Source organism: Carlito syrichta, unplaced genomic scaffold (genome assembly GCF_000164805.1).
Source record: "Carlito syrichta isolate Samal-C Ts95f unplaced genomic scaffold, Tarsius_syrichta-2.0.1 Scaffold289289, whole genome shotgun sequence".
NCBI classification, from domain to species: Eukaryota; Metazoa; Chordata; class Mammalia; order Primates; family Tarsiidae; genus Carlito; species Carlito syrichta.
In genome coordinates, this window is record NW_007233385.1 from 483,373 (window position 1) to 505,831 (window position 22,459).

The following is a 22,459-nucleotide window of genomic DNA, read 5'->3' on the forward strand; positions in this document are numbered from 1 at the left end:
TCTCCTGGCCAGTCAGCACACAGTATCTCTGCTCTACTGAGGCCCAGGCAGGCTAAGAAGGAGCACCACTGGGAAAGTCTCAGAGATAAGGATACTGGCAAGAAGAACCCACACCAGACACAGAGGGGAAAAGCTGTGTGGCTCCTGTACAGGGCCCATAACCCATCCTGACTCGACTCAGGCCTGTGACTCCTTTCTGGAAGCCTCCACAGTCCCAGGGTTACCCTCGCCATTGCTTTGCATCCACACGGGACATGCCCTTTCCTGACAGGCCAGGACACTGAGTTGCTCGTCCAGATAGGTTCACTGGGCCCTATTTGTCCTGCCTCCTCTTCTCTCAAGTCCCTGTCCCAGGCATGGTGGGTATGGGTGACAAGCTGAGTTCATGCTGACCATCCCTATGACAGGGAATTGCCAATCTTGTAGCCACCCACAGATGCCTCAGAGAACCTTTTCTCCCCAGCCAGCTCTGAGAGGAGCAGGACAGAGTTGGGGCAGGAGGGTTCTTTGGAGCCCTGACTCTGCCTGTAAGCACAGGGTTCACACCATCCGCCTCGGATGATCCCAGGAGGAGGGGATGTAGTTATTGGCTGTCACAAAAAAGAATGTTAATGCTTGTCCCACCCTTGGACCACGGATTCCATCACTAGCTGCCACCAGGACTATGAGCCCATAGGTGGGCAGAGAGGTCCTAGGGGAAGGCAGAGGAACCCTGAGCTAAAGTTCCCCGAGCCCTGACCTCTGTGGGAAAGGACAGGAAGGTCCCCGTCTGGGGTGAGCAGATGGGCCTCCTGCTCCTACACAGGGGAGGATGACAGCTCAGCTTCTGCCCCACTGGGGAACCCCTGTGCCCTATCCAGAGTATCGTGTCCCTGAGCCGGGCCCAGCTCACCTTGAGCATGGCCTGCTGGTCCTCACTGTACTCCACCTGGGCGGTAGCGAGGTTAAGCACAAACCGCTCCACCGTGTCCTTGTCGCTGTTGTACATGTAGGCGTAGGGGCGGCGCACCACCACGAAGCGCCTGGCCCAGCCCGACGTGTGTGGCTCCAGAAAGTGCAGATACCCCTTCTTGGAGACGATCGGGCTAGGGGTAGAGACACCTGCTCACTGGGGCCCTCCAGAGCAGTCAGCGGGGGCTGGAGAACCCACACAGGTGCTCTCTGAGCCAGGCCCTGGCAGTGCCAGCTACCTCGCTGTTCAGAAAGTAGACCTAGATATCAAGCAGCACCTGGCAGAACCACAATCCAGAAGTCTGGAGACTGGAGCCACCAACCTACCTCTATGCCTCAGTTTCCCCAGCTGTAAAATAGGGAAACTTGAAGAAAAAAGCAGAAGCTGCCCCAGAGCTGCCACACCAGGCCCCCTGATCACTAGGTCCCCACTTGTGCTCTGACTCTAACCCACCCACCTGCCCTTTGTCCTCTGCTCATACCCAAACCCTGCATATGAGTCATGGGGCCCTGCCTGATTTCCAATATGGAAGCCAGAGGTGGCCTGCCAGTCCTCTGCTGGCACAGAACTGGTTTGAACAGTGTTTTCCAGGCAGGGCCCACACACACCTGACCCGGATCTCCTGGATGTCAGGGACCAGCAGGCGCTGGGGCTCCTTGTCTGCCTCCGTCACCCGGACAGGGGAAGGGAGTTTCTTGGAATCCATCTCTGGCACTAGTTCTGGCTCTGGGCTGGCAGGCCGGGAGCAGGGCTGTGGGGTCCTGGGAAGTAGAGAGGACCTGTTGCATCCTGAGGGAGGCTCTAGCTTGTCCAGAGTCATCTCTTCCTGTGTTTCACTCCCTCAGAGTCACAGCAGGGCAGCCTTATGGGGCCGCCTGGCCATGCCCACTGTGGGAGCACTGGAGCCCACCCACCACGGCAGCCAAATGTGTGGCTGACTCCTGGAAGTGCTGGGCATGGTAGGGAGGCTCCACAGTGACCTCAGGCATCTGCTCAGGGAGGCTATACCAGATCCCATGCTCTTCCCCAAAGGCTTCTCCTGCTCCCACCTTCACCCCCTGTAAAAACAGATCCAGCATCTTTTTATCTCCAAAAATAAACTTTAAGGTGACACCATGTGCTCAGGGATCATTTGAGTAAAGGGTGCTACCAGCCCATGGTCAGCTGCAAGTCCTCCCTGACAACCCAGCAGTCTTGCTCAGGATGAAGATCCAAGGCTCAATATCTTCCTCTTTCTTTTTTTTAAAGAAAATCTGGAGACCCATTTTAAAACAATCTGGAAATCAATTTTTAAGAAATTGGAAGCCCATTTTACAAGTGTAAAAACCACCTGAAATTTTATGAGTCAAGAATAATAGGTTAACAATCAGAGGGAGTTCCCTTTTATTTTTAATTTTTTTAATTTTTTTTTTTTTAGTCAGAGTCTCACTCTGTCACCCAGGCTGAAATGCAGCGGCATGCTCACCGCCAACGCGGCCTCGACCTGCGGGGCTCAGGTGATCCTTCTGCCTCAGTCTTCCAAGTAGCTGGAACTACAGACCCATGCCATCATGCCAGGCTAATCTTTTTTATTTATTGTAGAGATGAGGTCTTGTCAAGTTGACCAGCCTGGTCCCGAGCCCATGGGCTCAGGTAATCCGCTCACCTCAGCCTCCCAACATGCTGGGATTATAGGCATGAGCCACCGTGCAAACAGGAGTTCACTTTTAAATACTGATCTGCAAATGTCTGACATTCCTTGCTTACAATTTTGGGCCTAAGAATTCTCCAAGTTCTGTTTTGTAGCATTTTCTTTTCCCCTTGAGTATTTATGAGCGCCATCTCGGGAAAAAGATGTCATTGCTTTTCACCCCTTTCTGGGTTTATTCACCAATTCCTCTTACATCTAAGTTTTATCAAGAAACAGCTTCTGACAGCAAAGAGAGACACACTAGAATGTGTGGGTGCATCTGGGTAAGGTGCAGGTGCACACTTGAGGTGAAATGGGCATACTCCTCCAGGCCCTTCCCTCAATATGTGTGGCATCCCAAGACACTTAGCTGCTAGTGCCCACTTGCTTTGTGCCCCTAAGTCAGAGCCACTGTCAAGGGTTGCTCATGATGCCAGAAGCTTCTTCAGGAATCTCAGGGCTAACTCACCTCAGGTCAGTGGCACCATACCGCCCTTCGACCAGAGAGGGGCAGGTGGAGGATGGGGTAAGTGTGGCTGCCTCTAGAGGGGACATAGATGGATCTCGCAACAGGGTGACAGACATCTCAGAGAGCTGTGGAAGAGAGAAAGGGGGGACATAAGGAAGGGGAACAGTCTCTGGGCTTCTATGGGTGGGGCACCCCTTCAGTGGCTGTTTCCTGTACCTTTACTTGCATTTTACCTTCTATTCAGGGCACCTCTCCTCCTCTTCCCAGCAGTCCCGGCTCAAAGGTAACCTCCCTGAGACCCCTGCCTACTCCCAGCTCCTACATGCCCCTGGCTGGCCCCTCCCAGGGATATAGACTCTCCCCTGATTTAGGAGACCAGCCTTTCATCTCCTCAAGGTGGGGCAGGGGAGGGTTGGGGAAGCTTGGTGCTGCTGCCTCCCTCCCAACTAGTGAAAGGTGGCACTGGGTGGTACCCATTGAGGGAAGGCTGGGTGTGCAGGCTGTGAGCCAGGGTGGGAGTTCCACGCCTCATACAGTGCAGAGGCAGCTTCTGGAGACTTCGGGGAGGGGCATGAGGCTGAAAAATGAGAATCAATCTCCAAGAGGAAGAATGACAGCCAAGGAGGGGGCACTTGGCCGGGCTGGGACAGAGGCAGCTAGGTGAGGGCCACACAAAGTGAGGGCTTGGGTAGACATCATGGTGGCCCTGGACTTGGCCAGCCCCTCATTTATACTCCCATCACCCACAGGCCTTAGGCCCAGGGAACACAGTCATGTAGCTACGAGGTGTCCCTCTGGAGTGAGAGAGACATGCTTATGAGAAAATCCTTACTGCCTTTTTCTGTGGCGGAGGGAGGTTTCCCTGGGAGGAGCCCAAGTCCCACAGGGCACCTTGGGGCAGTCCCCCACCCACCTTGCTCTCGCTGGCACTGACACAGACGTGGCTGTGGGTGTACTCTCTGTTGAACGTGTGTGTGAGGAGGCGCAGGCACTGCAGATGGAACAAATGCATTGTCAGGGCAAGGCCTCCTGGAATCCGCTCACCCCAGCACAACTTGCAGGCTCTTCCACCTGCCCCTCCCTGGACACGGGAATGCTGGCCCAGGCTCTAGTACAGTGGGTCAAGGTGACAACACTTCCATCCTTTCCAGGTCAAGGGGTAAGCTTGGGTTACCACCCAGGTGCAGGCCCCTAGCCTGGTGCAAAGGTTGGGAGCAGAGCTGTCCACAGCATGGAAGGACTTGCCAGGGGCCTATCCAGCAGCCAAAGGACCACCTCTGAGTAGAAGTGGTGAGCTCCCCATCAAGACAAATATTCAAGAGGACACATCACTACTTGGGGAAGAAGGATGAAAAAGGCAGCCAACTTCCAGTGCAGGTAGGGCAGGAGCAGTGAGCAGGGAACTCTGCAGACCCCTCATGCTCTCAGCTCCTGGTAGCTCTGACCAGAGCAGCTCTGACCAGAGCAGTTGTGGACAAGGCTGTGTTGCTGGAACTGCCCAGGAGTGACTCTGGGCCCTCAAGGTGTTGGGGCCATGACTGTGCTGCCAGCCAACTTGACCTACCTTGACGGCCAGTTCCCGCTGCCTCTCGCTGGGAACCTCCAGGGGTGATGACCGACCCTCAGTGGAGAGTGGGGAGGAGGCGCTGGAAGAGCTACGAGACTCAGAGTCCTCACTGGAGGCCGGGGACAGTGCTTCAGGGACAGGCCGCTGGGTGGTCTCCAGTTTTTCCCGCAGGAGCAGGTAGTGTCTGGTCTTCTCAACCTTCAGAGCACAAGGTTTCATCTGATGCACTGGGGTTTGGCCCTCATGGGGCAGCAAGTCTTCCTGGGCAGAATCCAGGAAAGCCCACCCCTTCCCTAGGCTGAGGCCGATGGCCCTCTGCATGTGAAATGACGGAATAGACCCCAGGGCCATGGGGCTGACAGCACCCTCAGTACCCACCCCAAGTCCTGAAGCTGACCTTCATGGCCAGCAAACAAGCTGCCCTCCCTCCATTCACAGCCTCGTGGCCACAGTATGTGGGCCCTGTGATGAGCAGATGAGTATGTGCATTCCCTACACCACGTTCCTGGGGTGCAGGGCCTCAAGAAAGGCCTGAGGGATGGGCACAGCCTCCTGCCTCAGGCCTCCCATGCACACCTTGGCCTGTGAGTCAGTTCTCTGCTGTTGGATGTGGGTTTCCCTGATCAAAGCAAGAGTTTTCCCCACTCCGAAAACATGACTCTTTTTGAGTTTCCTTCTGGGGCCTGTGTGCCTGATAATCTTTCTTACTTAACTCGAGAATACACTTTCTGTTCTAAATTGGCTATATTTTTGTCGTGTGCCACAAAGTCCCATGAGCAGTTTGAGCATCACATGCTCCATCCTGGTGGCAGCCTGTGACTCCCTGATCATGGCCTCCACCAGGCACCGGGCACCAGGAGGTCTTCAGCTTTCACCCAGTGAACTAGGTCTTAGAGGGCACAACCCTGCAGACCTTGTCTTCTGAGGTTATCTCACCTCCTGTAGGAGGCTCAGCTTCTCCAGCTCCCACTGGTGGTCCAGGATGAGGCTGTCACTCCGGGGCCTCCAACCTGCCAGGTTTTCCTCGCCCCGGACGTAGGCCACAGAGGTATCCAGCACTCGCCGGCGCCGGCGCTGCATCCCTAGACAGGGAACAGAAGGTCCATCGTTACCCGATGGGTGACCAGATCTTCCCACCCACTCTAGAGGTCCACATAGCTCTGAAGTACCCTCCCTTCAAACCATGCTAGTGTGGTTCACAGGAAGTTATCCGGCCTGGCCATCCCTGCTATGGCCTGGGCAGCCAAGGTAGCCCACAGGCCTGACTCTCACCCTTGCTGTCCTCCCATCTCAGAACAACTCCATAAGTTGCAAGATGAGTACTTGCGTTTTGCAGGTGAGGGACTTCCCTAAAAGGCAGTTTAGTTGTGGTCATTCAGAAGGGAACAGAGGTCAAGCAGACCAGGGACCCTTGTGCCCTGACTCCTACCCCAGTCAGAGAGCACAGAGTGGACACCTACCTGGGCTGCCAGCATCGGCCACATGGCACAGGCTGAGCTCGTACACACCTGTCACTCGGTTGCTGCAGGGAGCAGAGTGGGAGACATGTTGCCACCAGGCACCACAACAAGAATACAGACAGCCTAACTGCTGCCTCGCACTGCCATCAAACGCATGTTGGGCATAAGTCCCACCACACTCCTGAACCAGGCGTCCTGGTCTGGGGTAGTGAAGTGTCAGGATCCCTGAGTTGTCCCCATCCCAGACCCCCTCCAGTCCCCAAATAAAGGATGTACTGGATTTCCTCCCTCAGGTGCCCTGGGACCATGACCCCAGGCCAGAACCCCACAAGGGCCTCACTTTGTCCCAGGCCAGAGCGGGCAGCATGAGCACATTTGTCCCCAAATCCCTAATGTCCAGCATCATCAGTCCCTCCAGGGCATAGAGTGCCCTGCAGGCCCTACACCCCCCACCTCACCTCCCAGAGAAGCCCTGCTGTTCCCAGGACACTGGTTCTGTTGAGTTCCCTCAGCTACTCTCTCCTGGAGACAGGCCCACCCAGCTGCATCCCACAGTCACTGGGTGATCCGAGAGTGACCATGGCCAACCTTCAAGGAGGATGAGTATTGAACCCCATGCTCCTTCCTTCTGACTGTGCCCAGAGTGGACCTGGACACGGGGTCCATATGGCAGGCCATGGAGGGAGGCTTCAGTGAGGATGATCACAGGTGTCTGGCAGCCTAAGCTATCCCTGCTGCCAGGAAGGTGGACCCTCCTCACTGCCCTGGCATTCCAACTCATTTCTCTCACCCCCAATTGAATGCAAGGAAGTGGTCAAAGCACAAGAAAAAATGCTGGCCCTGGTGTCTGATGTCTGACACCGCCCCTGGTGCTGCCAGCCTTGAGAAGAGCAGCTCAGCTTGTGTCCTGCAGGAAGATCTGTCTAGAGTTCTCCCTTCCCAGCTAGCCCCCCATATTTACCCAGCTCCTCCTCTTGTGGCATGGATTCCTATGACCCCCAGGGTGAAAGGTCACCCAGCAAAGCGTGCAGTGGAATCCCAAGACCACCCACAGGAGGCCTCAGACAGGCACCCCAGGCCTTCTTCCTTTCTTCTTCTCCCTGCAGGCTGGCCCAGGCTCCCTCACACTCCTTAGCAAGGTGTGGTGTCCCCCGCAGGTGCTAAGATCCCCACTAACACCCACGTCACAGGCGAGCAAGAGAAAAGTGAGCACAGGGAACCAGCCAAGAGTGTGGTCGGGCCTCAGATACAAGTCAGACTGCCATTCCCTGTGTAGAGTCTAGCCTTGTCCTTGCCAAAACCAGGGTGATGGATCAGGCAGCCCCCACATCACCTCTGTGAGCCTACCTCTCCGAGGCCCGAAGGCTCCCACTGCCAAACAGGTTGCGGATGGAGCGCGAGGCTGGCAGCTTGGCATCACGAGAGTAGAAGACCATGCAGAAGTCCTTGGTGATGACAGCTGGCTGTGTGCAGTTCTCCATCTGTGACAGGCGGAAGGTAGGGGCTTGGGCACAAGGACCCCAGAGTGCCCCAGCCCTGCTTCCAAAGGTCTCTGTGGAACACAAGGCCCAGCACAGACCCGCAGTCCCAGGTCTTCCCAGGACCCCAGGCAAAGTCTCTGCTCCAGCCCTGGAGTCAAATCCTGCTGGGGACAGACAGTCAAGGCCCCACCCCTGACCACCTGAGGGAAGGGCCTCCGTGTAAAGACCTTGAGAGTCCCAAATGTAGGCCTCATTGCCTCAAGGATCTCAAATGCTTCACCATGAAATCAGGAAGACACCCCACTTTTAAAACCTCTGTGAGGATCAAACTAGGTCATTTGTGTACACATATTTAAACTCTAAAATGACACTAAAAATGAATGCCTGTTGGACAACATGCTAATGACTAATCAGCTCATTCCTTTGTCTTCCTAAACTTGGTGGTAACTGTTGAGCAACCTGAGGTGTCCTAACACTCGCTGCATAAAGTTCCCAGTGTCCCCTCAGTCTAACCTTATGGCCATCCCATGAGATGGTCACACCACCCATATAATAGCAGAGCAACTAGGCTCTAAGCAGTGGGGGTGTACCTTGCAAATGTCCCTGCCCTGTTCTCCCCAAGTCTCCTTCTCCCTCACTATTGTGCCTAGCAAAAAACACTCATACACCCAGCCACCTCCTACAACTTAAAGGGAGGCCACAGCCCAGGTTTGGCCATGGCCTGGGGACTTCAGACCCTGGGAACAGGAGTGGAGTTGGGAACCTTCTGTTCTGGAGCTGGCTAGAACACAGACACAACGTCTGGTGGTGCTGCAGCTATCTTACAATCCCAAGGACAAAATTCCACACTAAGTAAAGTGGAGTGGATTCACTGTGGGCATTGCCAAAAAGCACATGGGTGTAACTCAAGAACCTAAGAAGTCCTTTAAAAGAGCCTGGGATCATCTGGGGTTGTCCAGGGCCCACAGCACCTCAAGACTTGGAGGGTGGCTGGTGGAGTGCCCTGGGCAGAGGTGTCTTGCCTCAATATAAGCAGAGAGGGTCATATAGATTTTTTCTCGATAAGGTGTGACGCGGTTCAGCAGGAGAGAGTTGTGCATGGAGCTGTCCCACGCAGCCTCAAACTGGTAAAAGGTCCTGAAAGGAAGCAGAGACAAGGTAACAGATAATGGTGTGGGGGCTACTCTCAACTGGGATAGGGACATGCAAACAAACAAAAGGACAGAAAGACAGACAGACCGACGTGGGGCAGCCCGTAGGGAGAGCCTCTGGAGTCACAGTTTGAAGCCCAGGTGGCAGCTCCAGGAAGGTCAGGCCCCCTCCTTACTCAGGACCAGGGGAGCAGGGGCCTCTGTGATGCCCAAGGAGCTCCAGTTTTCACACCAAGGCTGGGAGGAGAGGAGGATGGAGGGGGAAGAGGACAAGAAGGGCAGAGAGGAAAGGGAAGGAGGGAGCAGGAGAGGGAGCTAAGATGGTGAGCCACGCAGGGAAAGGGTGAGGAGAGAACTAGGGGAGGGCTGGAGGCAGGAGGGAAAGGACGGAAGCTGGTGGCTGGGCCCATTCCAGCCTCAGTCTGAGTAAGGAGGTGACACCATCTCTCCCTGGACCTGAAAGGTCCTGCCCAGGTTTGCCAAAACCCTCCAGAGTCCATCTCCTCCATCAATGGACTTGCTCTCCGTCAGAGGAAGGCCCCTTGGGGGAGGATGCTTGGAGTGGAAACAGGGTGGTCCAGAGCAGACAACATCACTGCTGCTGCAGCTATGGGACCCCACGTGAGAATGGCTGTCTATTAGAAAAAGGAGACAGGGTCTCTTCTCTCTGTCCCTGATCCCTAACTCAGAAAGGTAATTAGTGTGAGCCAGTGGCCTGCAAACCTCTCCCCAGTATAGCTTGGGGCCAATCCAGGAGGCTGGGATTTTAGATCCTCACAGGGTCCCACTGGGCTCCACAGACACCTCAGGTGCTGTCTGCTCTGGGACAGGATATCTGTTTTACGACATGCCTGTTTTCACCCCTCCAGATGGCAGATTTCCCGACCTCTTTCCCTAGGCTAGGTGTTCATCTGGAGGACTGGTCATATTTCAGGTGGAGAGTTTGCCTCAATCACAGTGTGGCTGCTCCGTACATCCTGAGCATCACTGTCAGCCCCCTGCCCCTACTGTCTACCCAGCCTCGCCCAGTTTCCATTCAAGCATCCTCATAAAGACACAGTTCAGAGATAGGTTGGCACACACAGCTGGGCAGTAGCGCAGACTCCAAAATGGCTGGGCTCCTCCCAAGGCCGCAGTGAGGCACAGATGGCACCACGCTGCACTGTCTACTGCACAGCACGATCTGGGCATGGGGTATGATTCTCACAAGTCAGGGACGTGAGATGAAGCAGAGGGACTAGGGCAGGGCCGCTGTCAACACACATCACCAAGAAGAGATCCAGAGGAGAGTAAGGACAGCAGGCGATCAGAAAACGAGCAGAGAGCAGGCAGACGTCAAGGAGAAAGGAACTCGAGAAAGCAGAAGAGGACAGAACAAGCGAGGGCAGAAGAGAAAAGTGAGCTGTACCTAGTGTCATTTCCGAATGAAACGCTAAAGGCGGAGGCAGCCAGGACACACACGTACACACACAGAAGAAATGAAGACATCAGAACAAGCACCATCACAGGGCCCGGGGACAGCTAACCAAGGAGTGGGGCAGGTGCACACCAGGTCTCACAGCCCCCAGATTCTTGCTGTGCATGGGCTGGCATGTAAGGACCTCACAGAGCCCTCGGCCCTGGCCCTGCAGACACCCACTTCCCCCAGGTCTGCAGTGAGAACCTTGGATCCATACCCAGCTGGACCAGCAGGTGCCCTGGAGCCACAACCAAGGCCTAGAGGGACGCCCTCTTCTCCTGGAACTTCCCAGGAGCCCTGTGGGAGCCAGGCCTACAGGACAGAGCAGAAACTGATGCAGCCTGACCCAGATCAAGTGCCTCCAGACCACTTGGAATGCTGCAGAGCCACTTCACAGCTGCATGGGCCTCATGATGTCAACAACATCTCTGTGCCCCACTTCCTCATCAGTACAACACGACAATAATTGTCCCTACTTTGAGATGTCAAGTAGATTAAATGAGCTAATACATAAGTAATGAGAACAGGGCTGGGCACTGGTACACATTAGTGTCACTATCTGGTACACGTTATCTTCACTATCTGGTATATGCCACTATCTAGACATATTATCATCACTATCTAGTTCGCATTATCGTCACTGTCTGGTACACACCACTGCCTAGTACATGCTATCATCACTATCTGATACATATCACTACCTAATACATGTTATTATCACTATCTGGTACATGTTACTATCTGGTATATGTCACTATCCAGTACATGTTAGCATCATTATTGGGTACATGTCACTATCTGGTACTCATCACTATCTAATACATGTTATCATCACTGTCTGATACATGTCACTATCTGGTACAAATTGCCATCTGATACACATCGCTATCTGGCACACATTATCATCACTATCTAGTATTCGTCACTATCTAGTACATGTTATTATCATCACTATCTGGTACATATCACCATCATCATCACTGTCTGGCATAAGTCATTATTTGTACACATCACTATCTAGTACATGTTAGCATCACCATTATCATTACCTTTATGCCTTGGGTAAGATTCAGCCTGCAAGCTTCACTGGCCCTGTAACCTCCAGCTTGGCCTAGTGCTGGACACTCTGTCCATCTGCCTCCAAAGTCCCTAAAGTACCCTAACTGACTTCCCTTCCCCTTTCTCCTCTTCCTTCTCTGTGCTCCTCAGCCCCCAGGATGAGGAACAATAAGGTTTCCAGGGCATTGGCACCTAATCACTTCTATGTGTCCTTCAGAAAGAACTGGGGCCCTCATAGACTAGGCACCTCCTCAGGCATCAGGAGCCCTCTCCCCATCCCATCCTGGGCTCCTCGGCCCCGAGTAAGATACAGCAAAAGAACAAGTGTAAGGCCAGCCATGATCCTCTGCTAGGGTGGAGCAGACTCTGACAGAGTCAGGCCTGGAGCTGTAAGTAGAAAACAGCCTTGCTTCCACAGGAGGCCCACCTCAGGGATCTTGGAGAATTTCTCAGTCCAGGTGAGATATGGTTTTTCCCTGCTCCCACCCCAGTGAAAATATCTGAAAACCTAACTGTGGTGCATCTCACACGTGAGTTGGGGACAGGGTAGTGAGAGAGGCTCTCCCAGGCTCTTGTACACATCTGAAGATTGGGCCTTTCCAGACCACTGCCCTATCCCCCACATGCCAAGATGGCCAGCAGGACCAAGGTCCCATATAGGCACAGCTACAATGATGCCCACAGGTCATTTCCAAACTGCTGCCCAGTACCCCATGTCCAAGGTGGCAGGCCCTGGAACTCTGGGCAAAGAGGGTCCTCAGCAACTCTTCTGAGTCTCCTATACCCCTGAGGTCTCTGCAGAGGGAGGTCTTACACAGACCCCCAAGCAAGACCGTGGGGATGACGGACATGTGCTCGGGGTAGGGGGGTATGGCAGAGTGGCAGCACACTTACCAGGGACCCAAGTGACCATGCAGGACCCACTGTGTTTGCAGGACATAGTGTGGGAACCACTGATCAGCACCCCTCAATCATACAGCAGGAAACTAAGACCCAGAGAGGTTGAGAGGCAGCCACAATTGCCCTGCTGTGGCGAATTCCATGAAGCAGGCCAGGAGGACCTTGCAGACCACACCAGGACCCCCACTCCAGAAGCAGGTATGTGACCTACATGGAATTTCTCTGTGCATCAAGTCTCTCCAGGAAGGGAGCCCGGTGCCCCCCTTCCCTGAAGCCCTCCTCACTCTACTCCATGTGACATTTGGCTAAGCCCTCACATATAATAAGAAGAAACATGCAGCCAGACACGGGGACCCCAGACCCATAGAATCAGCACCACGTGGGAACTTAGAGATATGGATTCTCTAGCCCCACTCCAGACCTACTGAAGCAGAAATACTGGTATGGTGTGGTTGCATGAACAGAGCACCAAGCTGGCCTGTACAGAGCTTCACCATCATCACAGCTGCCCCATTATCCCACAGTTTGTCTGTTCTACAACCTGGGCATCTCATAACTGGGGAAACAGGCCCCAGAGCAGGAACCAGCCCTCCCCAGACCCCAGCAGCAACAGCCAGGACCTGGGCTCAAGTGCCCAGTTCTCACCTCTGCCCCTCCTCCCTCCAGCAAGGCCTTCCCAAGCCCCTGCTCTCGGCTCCTAGTTCCTAGTTACGCGGGTCCTCCCTCAGGAGAAAAAGGCTAGTCTAAGCAGTTCCTTCTGCAGCGGAGGAATCTCAGAATTGAGGGAGTGGGGGTCCAGCAGACATCCTGACTCCAACTGGCTGGCTTGAACTGGGAGGGGACAAAGAGGCCTCTCTGAGGACTCTCCTCTGGACCTGGGGACAGAGGCTGCCCTCTGCAGGGACCTAGAAACAGGACCACCACAGTCAGCTCTGGGACAGAGAGCTCAGTGCTCAAACAAGAGAGGACACTCATTAAAAAATGTTTTATTGACAAAGACAATGGCAAAATACTTCTTCCATCTTAATTCTTGCTCAGAAAGAGAGTACATAGATTCTGCAACAGACAGGCTACAGGGACCTGAGCAGGTGGTCTCAGATGCCACTCATTCCTGCCAGAGGTTCAGGTAAGTCAGTCCTCATCTCTGCTTGGCCTCTAGAGTGGGAAGTCATTGGTATCTTGGGCTCAACACACAGGGTGCCTGGTTATATTGCATATGACTATGAAACAAGCCTGCTTCAGAGGGCCCGTGGCAGCATTTACACACCACCATGCAATCACAATACCCAGCTCTTCTTACAAGTGTCATAGCCATCGTGGGCAAACTGGTGGGCAAGGTAGGCATCTTGATGCAAATGGGTTTGTTAAGAATCTGAAAATTAAATCCCATGCTCAAGGCTTCAACCGGAAACCCATGGTGCTTTAGGAAGTACATTTCAAGAGAAATTGTTACTCTTAGTAGTGGCCCAGGATCTCCAGGGGAGTAATCCAGTAGATTGATTCCTGGGACTGAGTCTCCAGATCACAGCCAGGGAAGCCCCTCCTCACCCCTGGGGAACATGATCCCAGCAGGAGACACGATCAGAGCACAACCACACAGCTAAGAGCAGGGCAATGTGCTTAAATCCCAAACTTAGGAATCCGCTCCCAGGGTCTGAATGCAACACAAAGCCCAGTTAGGCAGTACCATCACCACACAGCTTCAGAGCCTATGGACCAGAATGGACCCGAGAATACCCACAGCCGGAGCCTGTCCCTGGGGCTAAAGCTGGATGCTGGTGTTCACACAGGGCTAAGCCACGTGGGACAATGCACATACCCTTGAGGAGGTTGGGCTGGACACCTCTGAGGGCCGTACCCTGAGCCCTCCCTGTGTCCTTCCAGGCCCGAATCCTGTTAGTCCTGGCCTTACTTTCCTAGCTCCTTGAGGGCAGCTGCAGGCTCCCTCTTGGCCTGACTGAGGCCTACCCCTGGACTCTGTCTTTTGGGGAAATATAAAGCTGGGAAACCTTATCCCTACTCTCAGAAGCTCTAAGCCTGGCCTGGGAACAAATATCCAGTAGATCAACACAGAAAAGAGAGGGCTCTTAGAGCTGGGCAAGTTGGCAGTATCAGGAAGGCTGCCTGGGGAAGTATTGAAGTCTGCCAAGGATTTGGGCATAAAAGCTGGAATGGCAGGCATGCCAGATGTAAGGCACAGGCTCAACAGGGGCAGGAAGGAGGTTGGGGAGCATGGCTGAGAGAGTGGCATCAGTCCCTACCAGGCCTGCAGGAATGCATAGGTACCGAGCAGAGCAAAACAGGGCATGGCTCTGGTTCAGGCACCCCATGGTAGACACTGGGCTGTAGTCCAGCAGAGATAGCCAGAGCTGGTTGGCCAGGCTGCCCGCTCAGAAGTCACACCAACACATGACATCCTGACCGCTTCCTATCCCTGAAGCTGTGCCAGCTGCAAAAAAACTTGCATTTTAATGCTCCCCAGTCTCCATCTGATGGCCCAGCCTTGGAGATTACTGTCCCTCAGAGAAGGGGAATCCTCAACCAGATCTGCCCTCAGAGAAAATGGCAGGAAGGGACTCAGCCCTGGCTCTGGGAGCTGCCTTTTCCTACTTTCCCCTCCACTCCTGCTCATGGGGTCCTTCCATGCTCCCAGCTCAGGTAAGCCTGCTCTTTCCTGGTGCTATCTCCCTACCAGAACCCTCCACACTCCCCTTCACCCTGTGTGATGGGATGAAGGTATAAGGGGAAGAAGGAGGGGGTGAGTAGATGAGGAGTTGAAAGAGGGGTTGAGGGAATGAGTGTGCTTCTTGGTCAGGCCTGTCCCCATCACTGCTGTGTCCCAGGACCAGGACCGAGCCTGCTTGGTCGGCATCTGCCACGGGGATGAGGGGATGTGAGGATGAGATGAGAGAATGAGGAGGTGAGGGGAGAAAGGGATAGATGAGAGGATGAGATGAGGGAAGGGATGAGGAAAGAAATATGTGGATGAGGGGAGGAATGAGGGAAGGGATGAGGGAACCAGGAGGTGAGAGGGGTGAAGGGATGAGGGGAGGCATGAGGGAAAGAAGAAGAGGTGAGGGGATGAGGAGGTGGAAGATGAGAGGAGGGATGAAAAGGTGACACATAAGGGGATGAGGGGTGACAGAATGAGGGGGTGAAAGGATAAGAGGAGGGATGAGGGGGTAAGGGAAAGGATGAGGGGATAAGGAAGTGAGGGATGAGGTGAGGGATTAAAGGATAAGTTGAGGAATGAGGGGATGAAGAGAGGGATGAGAGGATGAGGGAAGAAATGAGGTGAGGGATGAAGGGATAAGGAGAGAAGTGTGGGGATGAGGGAGGTGTGAGGGGATTAGGATGTGAAGGAATAAAGGAATAGGGGAGGAGGGGAGGAATGAGGGGTGAGAAGGTGAGGGACGAGAGATGAGGGATGAGGGGATGGGTAGGTGAGAGGATGAGGGATGCGGAGATGAGGGGAGGGAGGAGAGGATGAGGAAAGGAGGGGATGAAGAAATGATGGGGTGAGGGGATGAGGGGAAGAATGAGGGGATGAGAAGGTGAGAGGATGAAGGGAGGGATGAGAACAGGAGGGATGAAGGAATGATGGGGTGAGGGCATAAGGGAAGGAATGAGGGAGTGAGAGTGTGAGCAGATGAGGAGCTGAAAGAGGGGATGAGGGAATGAGTATGCTTCTTGGCCAGGTTTTGAGTTTTCTGGGGACAGATTTTCCTGATTTCATCTTTAATCCCACAGGAAGAGACTCATAGGATTGGCTTAATCATAGGTGATAGATGAATGAATGAATGTGTGAATGTTGTGGCCCCACAAATGACACAGCAAGAAAGAACAGAACAGGAAAGCAACTGAGGTCCAGGGTCTCAGCAAAATTCTGCATCTGGACCCTTCCCAAGGAGGTTGGAGAAGATTTCAGGGTATCAGAGCTAGACTGCTTCTGTGGGGAAACAAGTCCCCGAGCCTGGTGCAATAGGCGAGGGTGACCATGGGCCACGCTGCTCCTCAACTTCCTTGTCACTATCTCAGGGAGAAATTCTGCTTTAAAGGACCCTGTTGACTCCCTCTGCTCAGGGCGTATCAGCCCCTATGGCATAGGGCAGGTAGTGAGATGCAAGAATATGGTAGACGGTTGAACCAAATCTCTCACAAGCACCCTTGTCCTCATCCTCTGCGACTAACTCTGTGTATGTGTGTGTGTGTGTGTGTGTGTGTGTGTGTGTGAGAGAGAGAGAGAGAGAGAGAAACACCCACAGTATCCCAGTGCAGTTTCTTGAGCAAAGTGGTAATGGCTAATATAAAAGACGTACTTTAGCTCAGGAGTGATGCATTTTTACAATAGCTACTAGTAGTAAGATAAAGGCACAACTCATGTGTATAGTGACATGTGTCATCCCTGTGCTAAGAGTTTTCCATGTATCAACTCACTTAATCTTACAACCACCTGAATCAGGATCTTATTATCCCCATTCTGCGGGGGAAGGAAAACAAAGTTCCAGAAGGTTCCACCACTCATCCACAGTCACACAATCAGCAAATGGCTGAGCCAGGTTACCCTAAGCTTAGTTGTATGGCCCCAGGGTCCCAGCCACTGTAGATATTTGGGATGACAACCCCCCCTTCACTTGTCCACAGAACTGCTCATCACAGAAGAAGGTTTCCCCAAAGAAGAAGGCTCAAGTCTGGTCTTGGGGTTCCAACTCCTATTCTCTCCTTCCCTCTCAATGTCCTGAGCTTGAGGCCTCCTCTTAAAGGCCAAGCCCCAAGCCTGCTGCCCACTAGGGGATGGCAAACTCATTCTGGAATGGGAGCCTAGCCACAGAAAGGCTCAGCTCCCCCACTCAGGAACAGGAGCAAGGGCCTCATTAAGTCCAAAGGGCTGAAGAAAGAAGGAAAGTCAGCTCCTTCTCCCTCCGTGGTGCCATCATTTTGTTTGTTTTACCCAGAACCTTCCTGGAGGCACCATGTGCTTGTACCTGGGGGTGTCTGGAACCAGCCTGAACATCCCCCTCAAACCTAGAGACTGTGGAACCTAAACGCTGGACAACTCAAACCTGAACAAAATGTAGACACACACACACACGTACACACACCATGAGATCATACTGATGGGCCTGGAAAATTCTACTTGCCCACAATACAGCCCCTAAATTAGGTTTCTCCAGGGAATGACCCTGAGTAGATGGGATCTCCAACCCTGGATTGTTCTGAGCACAGGAAAACTGCCTAAGTCAAGTTGGCTCATCCCCAGGACCAGCTAGCACTACACCTCCTCTGGCAACCCATCCTGAGTCACTACTGGGAGAGTCGATCCCTTCTCAGTGTAGTCACCAACACAGTTGTCCCTTGACAGGTCTCTGCCACACCCAGTTCTGGGCCCTCCTGGAGGGCTGGCACAGCTCCTAGACGGCAGCATCCTCTGGAAAAGGTCTGTTCATGGAAAGAGGTATATATACATGCAAGCATAAGGGAGCACACCAACAGGAACACAGCCCTACTGCCCCACAGTGGGGTCTCCTCCTGGCCACAGTGGTCCCTCAACCAGTTGCCATGGCACAGTCACAGCAATCACCTGTCCATATCCGTCACAACATGATCTGAAAAGGACATGACCTCAGAGGAGGCTTGGCACCTCTCATTACTCAGAGGTGTAGCTTAAAGACTAAAGGGCCTTCTACTGCTCAGTTCATTTCAAAAAAGCTGACCCACAAGATGACTGCCATGAAACTCTAACCACAATCCTGCACCCAGAAAGTGATAGTCTTGGCCTTCCATTTGGAACAAACTTGAGTTCTCACCAGAGTGTGGGTGAGGAACTTGGAGGTTATCATCCCCAGGGTCTCATTGACTCCCTGCCCCAGGATGGTATGGGCAGAGGCCTCACTCCAGCCAGGGGAAAGGTAGCCAAAGTCTTCCCTGCTCAGGGTCCTGTGCCTCTTTTTGAGTTGGAACCGAGGACAGCCTGAGTCTAGGACTCAATGGTCACATTATGAATTTACCACCTACCGCTTCCACAAAGAATATATGGTGGCTATGGTCAGAGAAGCGCAGTTGAAGCTGCCATCCCTCCTACTGGCCTGACTGGGTAAGGGGCTTCCACGCAGCTGTGGAATGTGCTGGAACTTGAATCTCCTGGTGGCTGGCTCCTGTCTACCCCTCCCTGCTCCCTGCACTCATGGCTCTGCCTGCTACAGCCCCTTGCAGGAATGGGGAGCAGGCCTGGTCCTCACAAGATGGTGCAGCCAAAGGCAGCCAGGCCAGCCAGCCTGCATGCGAGGGACACCTGCACCCACTCCACAGGGCAGGGTGTCGGCACAGGGCACGCAAGGCTCAGGTGGGAGGAGCGGGAGGCCAGCCAGTGTCTACAGGAGGGTAGAAACTACAGAAGCAGCCAAAATCAAGAGTGGAGGGCAGAAGGGACTCAGCCAAGGGACAGGGGTGGGCAAAGCAATAAAAATATAAGACAATATCCCAAGGAAATACAAATAAAGAAGAAGATGGGAGAAACAAGAGGAAAAGGTGAGCAAACTTATGAGAAATTCAAAAAGCTGGAAATTAACTTTTCAGGATTGTGAGGGGCAGGGTTGTGAGGGGTGATCAGGAAAGGAGGAGGGAAGGAAAGAGGCTGAAATGAAACCAAGGGACACAAATGATACCTAGGTATGTCCGAATCAAGAAACTGCCTGCAAAACACAAACAATCACACGGTTAGTGAGGGGGGAGGGGGCCGGACAGCGGGGCAGCGGGAGTGAGGGGCAGCACAGAGGGGAGTCGCCTGTGGCCAACAGGCCCACTCTGAGCCAGGGAGGCTGCAAAGCATAGGGCCTTGGAGCAGGAGGAAGCTGAGGCCATGGCAAAGCGCATAGGTGGCCCAAGGCCAGAATCAGAACTGGGGTCTCCTGAGCCTCAGTATCTGTGGGAGGAGAAAGGCCTAAAGCAGCCCAGCCCGTCACAGGCTCTGAGGATGTCAGCCACAATCCAGAGGAGAGAAAGGGCCACTGACTGGGTCAGCCAAGCCACAGGATGGTGCCTGCCTGGGGCCACAAGCTGAGGATGGCCCTTGAGACTTTTCTGGACTTTTCTAGGGGGTCAGGGGGCTACTAGCATGGACAGGAGCCAAGCAAGGGGTCAAAGCAGCTATGGTCATGGCCTACATTTCACCCTATGAACGTGCCTTTCTGTGTTCTTAGACCCAAGGCCTTGACCCCAGCACAGACTTGGTCAACCCCAGAGAAGCCCCGCAACAGGTCTCACATCTCATAGTCCCTAGGGTACAGGGTGGAAGCTCCTTCAGTGCTGGATTCTTGGGCCTCCAGTAACAGGGTGAATGGGTTTAGCCAAAGCCCCATCAGCCTGAGGTCTAGCCATATACCACCACCTCCTGAATCACCTTAGTCCCACAGCAGCCAGGTGGGCCTGGGGAAAGAGAGAACCCCCAAAACAGCCCTCAGTGTAGGGAGACAGCAAGAGAAGGGAGGCCTAGAGTGGGAGGCCCCACCTTCTCGCAGCCTCACTACTCCCTTTCTGCCCCAAGAATCCGGGAGCTGCATAGTCTAAGGAAGCGTCGGAGGTCAAGGGGGATGAGGTCATCTCCCAGATTCCAAAGCATCACTCACATGGCAGACAGGCCCTCCTGGCCCCCACCCTTCTCCTAAGGGTCCTGGTCCCCCATGGCCAAAGCAAAACAGACTACACCCCAGCAGGGAGCATCTGTGTCGGGGTGCCAGGCCTTCTCTATGCCTCTCCAGACAGCATTCTTATAGTAACAGGAGAAGCAAGGTCCGAGAAAGTCCCCAGGCCCTGGCCCAACCCACCGTCTGCCTTATCTCCCCTTTCTCCCAGATATGCCCCCCAGCCTGCTCTCATAGTCCCCTTCCCCTGCACTCTTCATCGTCTTGTGAACATGTGTACAGGGCAAGTTTTTCCTGGGCTAAGAGTCAGAAGAAGATGACAACATCCCCAGGACCCTCCCTCCTTATGAGCCCTGAATCTCCTTGCAGGGGTGGGGTCCCCTCACCCTTTTCCAAGCACATTCAGCTCTCAAAGACGTTTTTCCTGTGAACACAGTCACCAGCGGCCTGTGGAGACATCCACAGCTCGAGTCCCAAAGGTCAGCTCTTGCCTTGTGCAGCAGGAGCCAGGTTGCACCCCTGGGGAGCAGCAGGATGGGACTCTGGAGCACCTGCCTTACTAGCTCCAAGTCCCTGAAAGGCAGCATCTCAGATGCAGTCAAGCCCATGGTACATCTCCACCTGGCAGTCCTGAGCCACCTGCCTTGGCCCACCTTGGGGGCTACCTCCCTCTCACATCCTGCCCACTCCAGCAGACCCTAGCAGAGGTGACAAGGATGCCCTTGGGGGCTTGAATGCCACTACCCAGATGTGGTCAAGCTGGGACTGCTCAGGTTGCAAAGATTATGGCACCTGAGAGCTTGGAAAGGAGCGGCCCGTGATGAGGGGCAGGGTGTGTGCCAAGCAGTGTCTACTCCAGGCTGCTGGATCCCTGACCCCAGGATGCCTGCCAGAGGCCACAGACTCACCCACAGCAGCGCAGTCCTGCTTGCTCATCCACCTCCCACCCATAAAACTCCTGAGGACAGAACTCAGTTCATCCTCTAGTCCCCATGCTGGCCTTTCTGCTGGATGACCAACAAACGGGCACGTTAATGTCTGAACCAATGATGAGAATGTACAAACCAACAAGCCCAGGGGACGCGAAGTCCGCCAGCCACCTTGCTGCACCAGCTCTTTCAGGTGTCAGAAAGGAGAGTGAGGAGGGCTGCGGAGCAGGACGTCATGTGTGGCTGGACCCCATGGCCGGATCAGCTAAGGGCCTGGCAGGTTGGGAACATGCCCTGAGTGCTGACCTGGGCCCTGTCTCCCGGGAGTTGGGAACACAATCCACTGCGATCCTTGTCAGAGACTCACCGGTCATCCTGGGCTGGGTGGATATATCCAGAAGAGAGGATGTTGAGAGACAGGATGTTGGGGTCAATCAAAGACTCGTCAGTCTCTGGAGTGTTTCGGATGCGACCTACAGAAAAGATAATAGACTGCAGGTCACTTCCCAGGAGGGCAGGTGGGACACTGGGCCCTGCTGGCAGCCTCTGGCAGGGATCCCATCAGCAAACCAGCTCCCCACATGGCCACAGGAGTGTCTGGTAAAAGGTAGTGCCAGGATGGAGAGGGAGACCTGGGGGGTCCTTGGCTATCCAGATGCCATTGCAGTTACTGCTCTACTGTCTTTCTTGTTGTAGTCCAAGTTTTGTCTGTAGTCCAAGTTCTGTCTCTTGGCCACAATTAACACCCCCCACCCCTGAAATATTCAGTTTCTAAGCCCAGAAAAGCACAGGTCTTCTCAACCATTGGAAAAAAAAGTCTAAGCAAGATGCAAGGAGGAATGCTCCAGCTACTTTTAATACTTAAAAATAATGATAAGAAGAAGAGAAAAGGGAGGAAATAAGATAAAAGAAAAGGAGAGATGAGAAGAGAAAAGAAGAAACACTATCCATGCCATAAAATCTCACCTTGCAGGGAGCATTCCAATCAGAGTCCCCTTAGACATCTACCTGCACTAGGGGTAGTATCTGCCTGTCTGTAAAACATGCCAGAACCTCTGTGAGGCAGGAATGCTGCCTGGTAGCTTCCTCTAATAATGTATTGGCCGGGTAGTGACAATTCTGCTCATTCAAAAGAGTAAACAAATATGTGTACATTTGTTGAATAATGACTGGATCTTCGTTCTCCTCCACCATGAATGGAGACAAATCAGAATCCAGGACACAGTCAGGATTTTGTGTGGTGGGTGTACATGGAGCCTCCCCCACCCCTTTCCTAGAACTGCGACACGTGACCCTGTAACACTTAGGTTCTGAGAGGAGGCAGGTGGGATTGCAGCAAAACATCCTTCTCCACACGAGGGCCCTCCAGGTCCACACTGAGACAGTGCCCACAGCAGGAGAGGGGCTCAACCGTAGAGAGAGCTGCCTAGATCAGAGTCGTCTTCAGGAGGCCAGTACCCACTGAGTCTGACCAGGTGCCCAGCCTGTAGAACTGATACCCATGAGCCTCTGGTCAGGAGAGAGAGCAGCAGGGGCTATGCTGGGGTCCTGTTCCTCTGTCATTCATACTTCCACCCCTTCCTCAGCCTCAAAGGGCCCACTCACCCAGAGCTCACGGTCACCCAGGCACTCTCCTTGACCCTTATCCCTTTTGCTGACCCCTTGTCTGCAGCACCATCCATCTCACAGGGCCTGAAAGTCCCATGACCATCTGGGAAGGGAC

The 22,459-nt window shown here is 53.8% G+C and overlaps 1 protein-coding gene across 8 annotated transcripts in view; it reads right to left on the reverse strand.

Annotated features, from left to right (window-relative positions):
- The window catches only part of KIF1A (kinesin family member 1A), a 105,906-nt gene that overhangs the window by 4,444 nt on the left and 79,003 nt on the right, over positions 1 to 22,459 (reverse strand). For 3 of the 8 annotated variants that reach the window (XM_021710512.1, XM_008054240.2, XM_021710510.1), the window contains 11 exons: positions 21,104 to 21,209; positions 18,833 to 18,859; positions 8,621 to 8,735; positions 7,465 to 7,598; positions 6,118 to 6,179; positions 5,594 to 5,739; positions 4,655 to 4,855; positions 4,004 to 4,081; positions 3,091 to 3,215; positions 1,561 to 1,713; positions 893 to 1,085 (listed from right to left, as the gene is read on the reverse strand). In XM_021710512.1, coding sequence (XP_021566187.1) covers positions 893 to 1,085; positions 1,561 to 1,713; positions 3,091 to 3,215; positions 4,004 to 4,081; positions 4,655 to 4,855; positions 5,594 to 5,739; positions 6,118 to 6,179; positions 7,465 to 7,598; positions 8,621 to 8,735; positions 18,833 to 18,859; positions 21,104 to 21,209 — 1,340 coding nt within the window. Of the gene's footprint in view, positions 1 to 892; positions 1,086 to 1,560; positions 1,714 to 3,090; positions 3,216 to 4,003; positions 4,082 to 4,654; positions 4,856 to 5,593; positions 5,740 to 6,117; positions 6,180 to 7,464; positions 7,599 to 8,620; positions 8,736 to 10,157; positions 10,182 to 18,832; positions 18,860 to 21,103; positions 21,210 to 22,459 lie in introns of all 8 variants that reach the window. The other 5 variants (XM_008054245.2, XM_008054242.2, XM_008054246.2 and 2 more) reach the window with 2 other exon arrangements.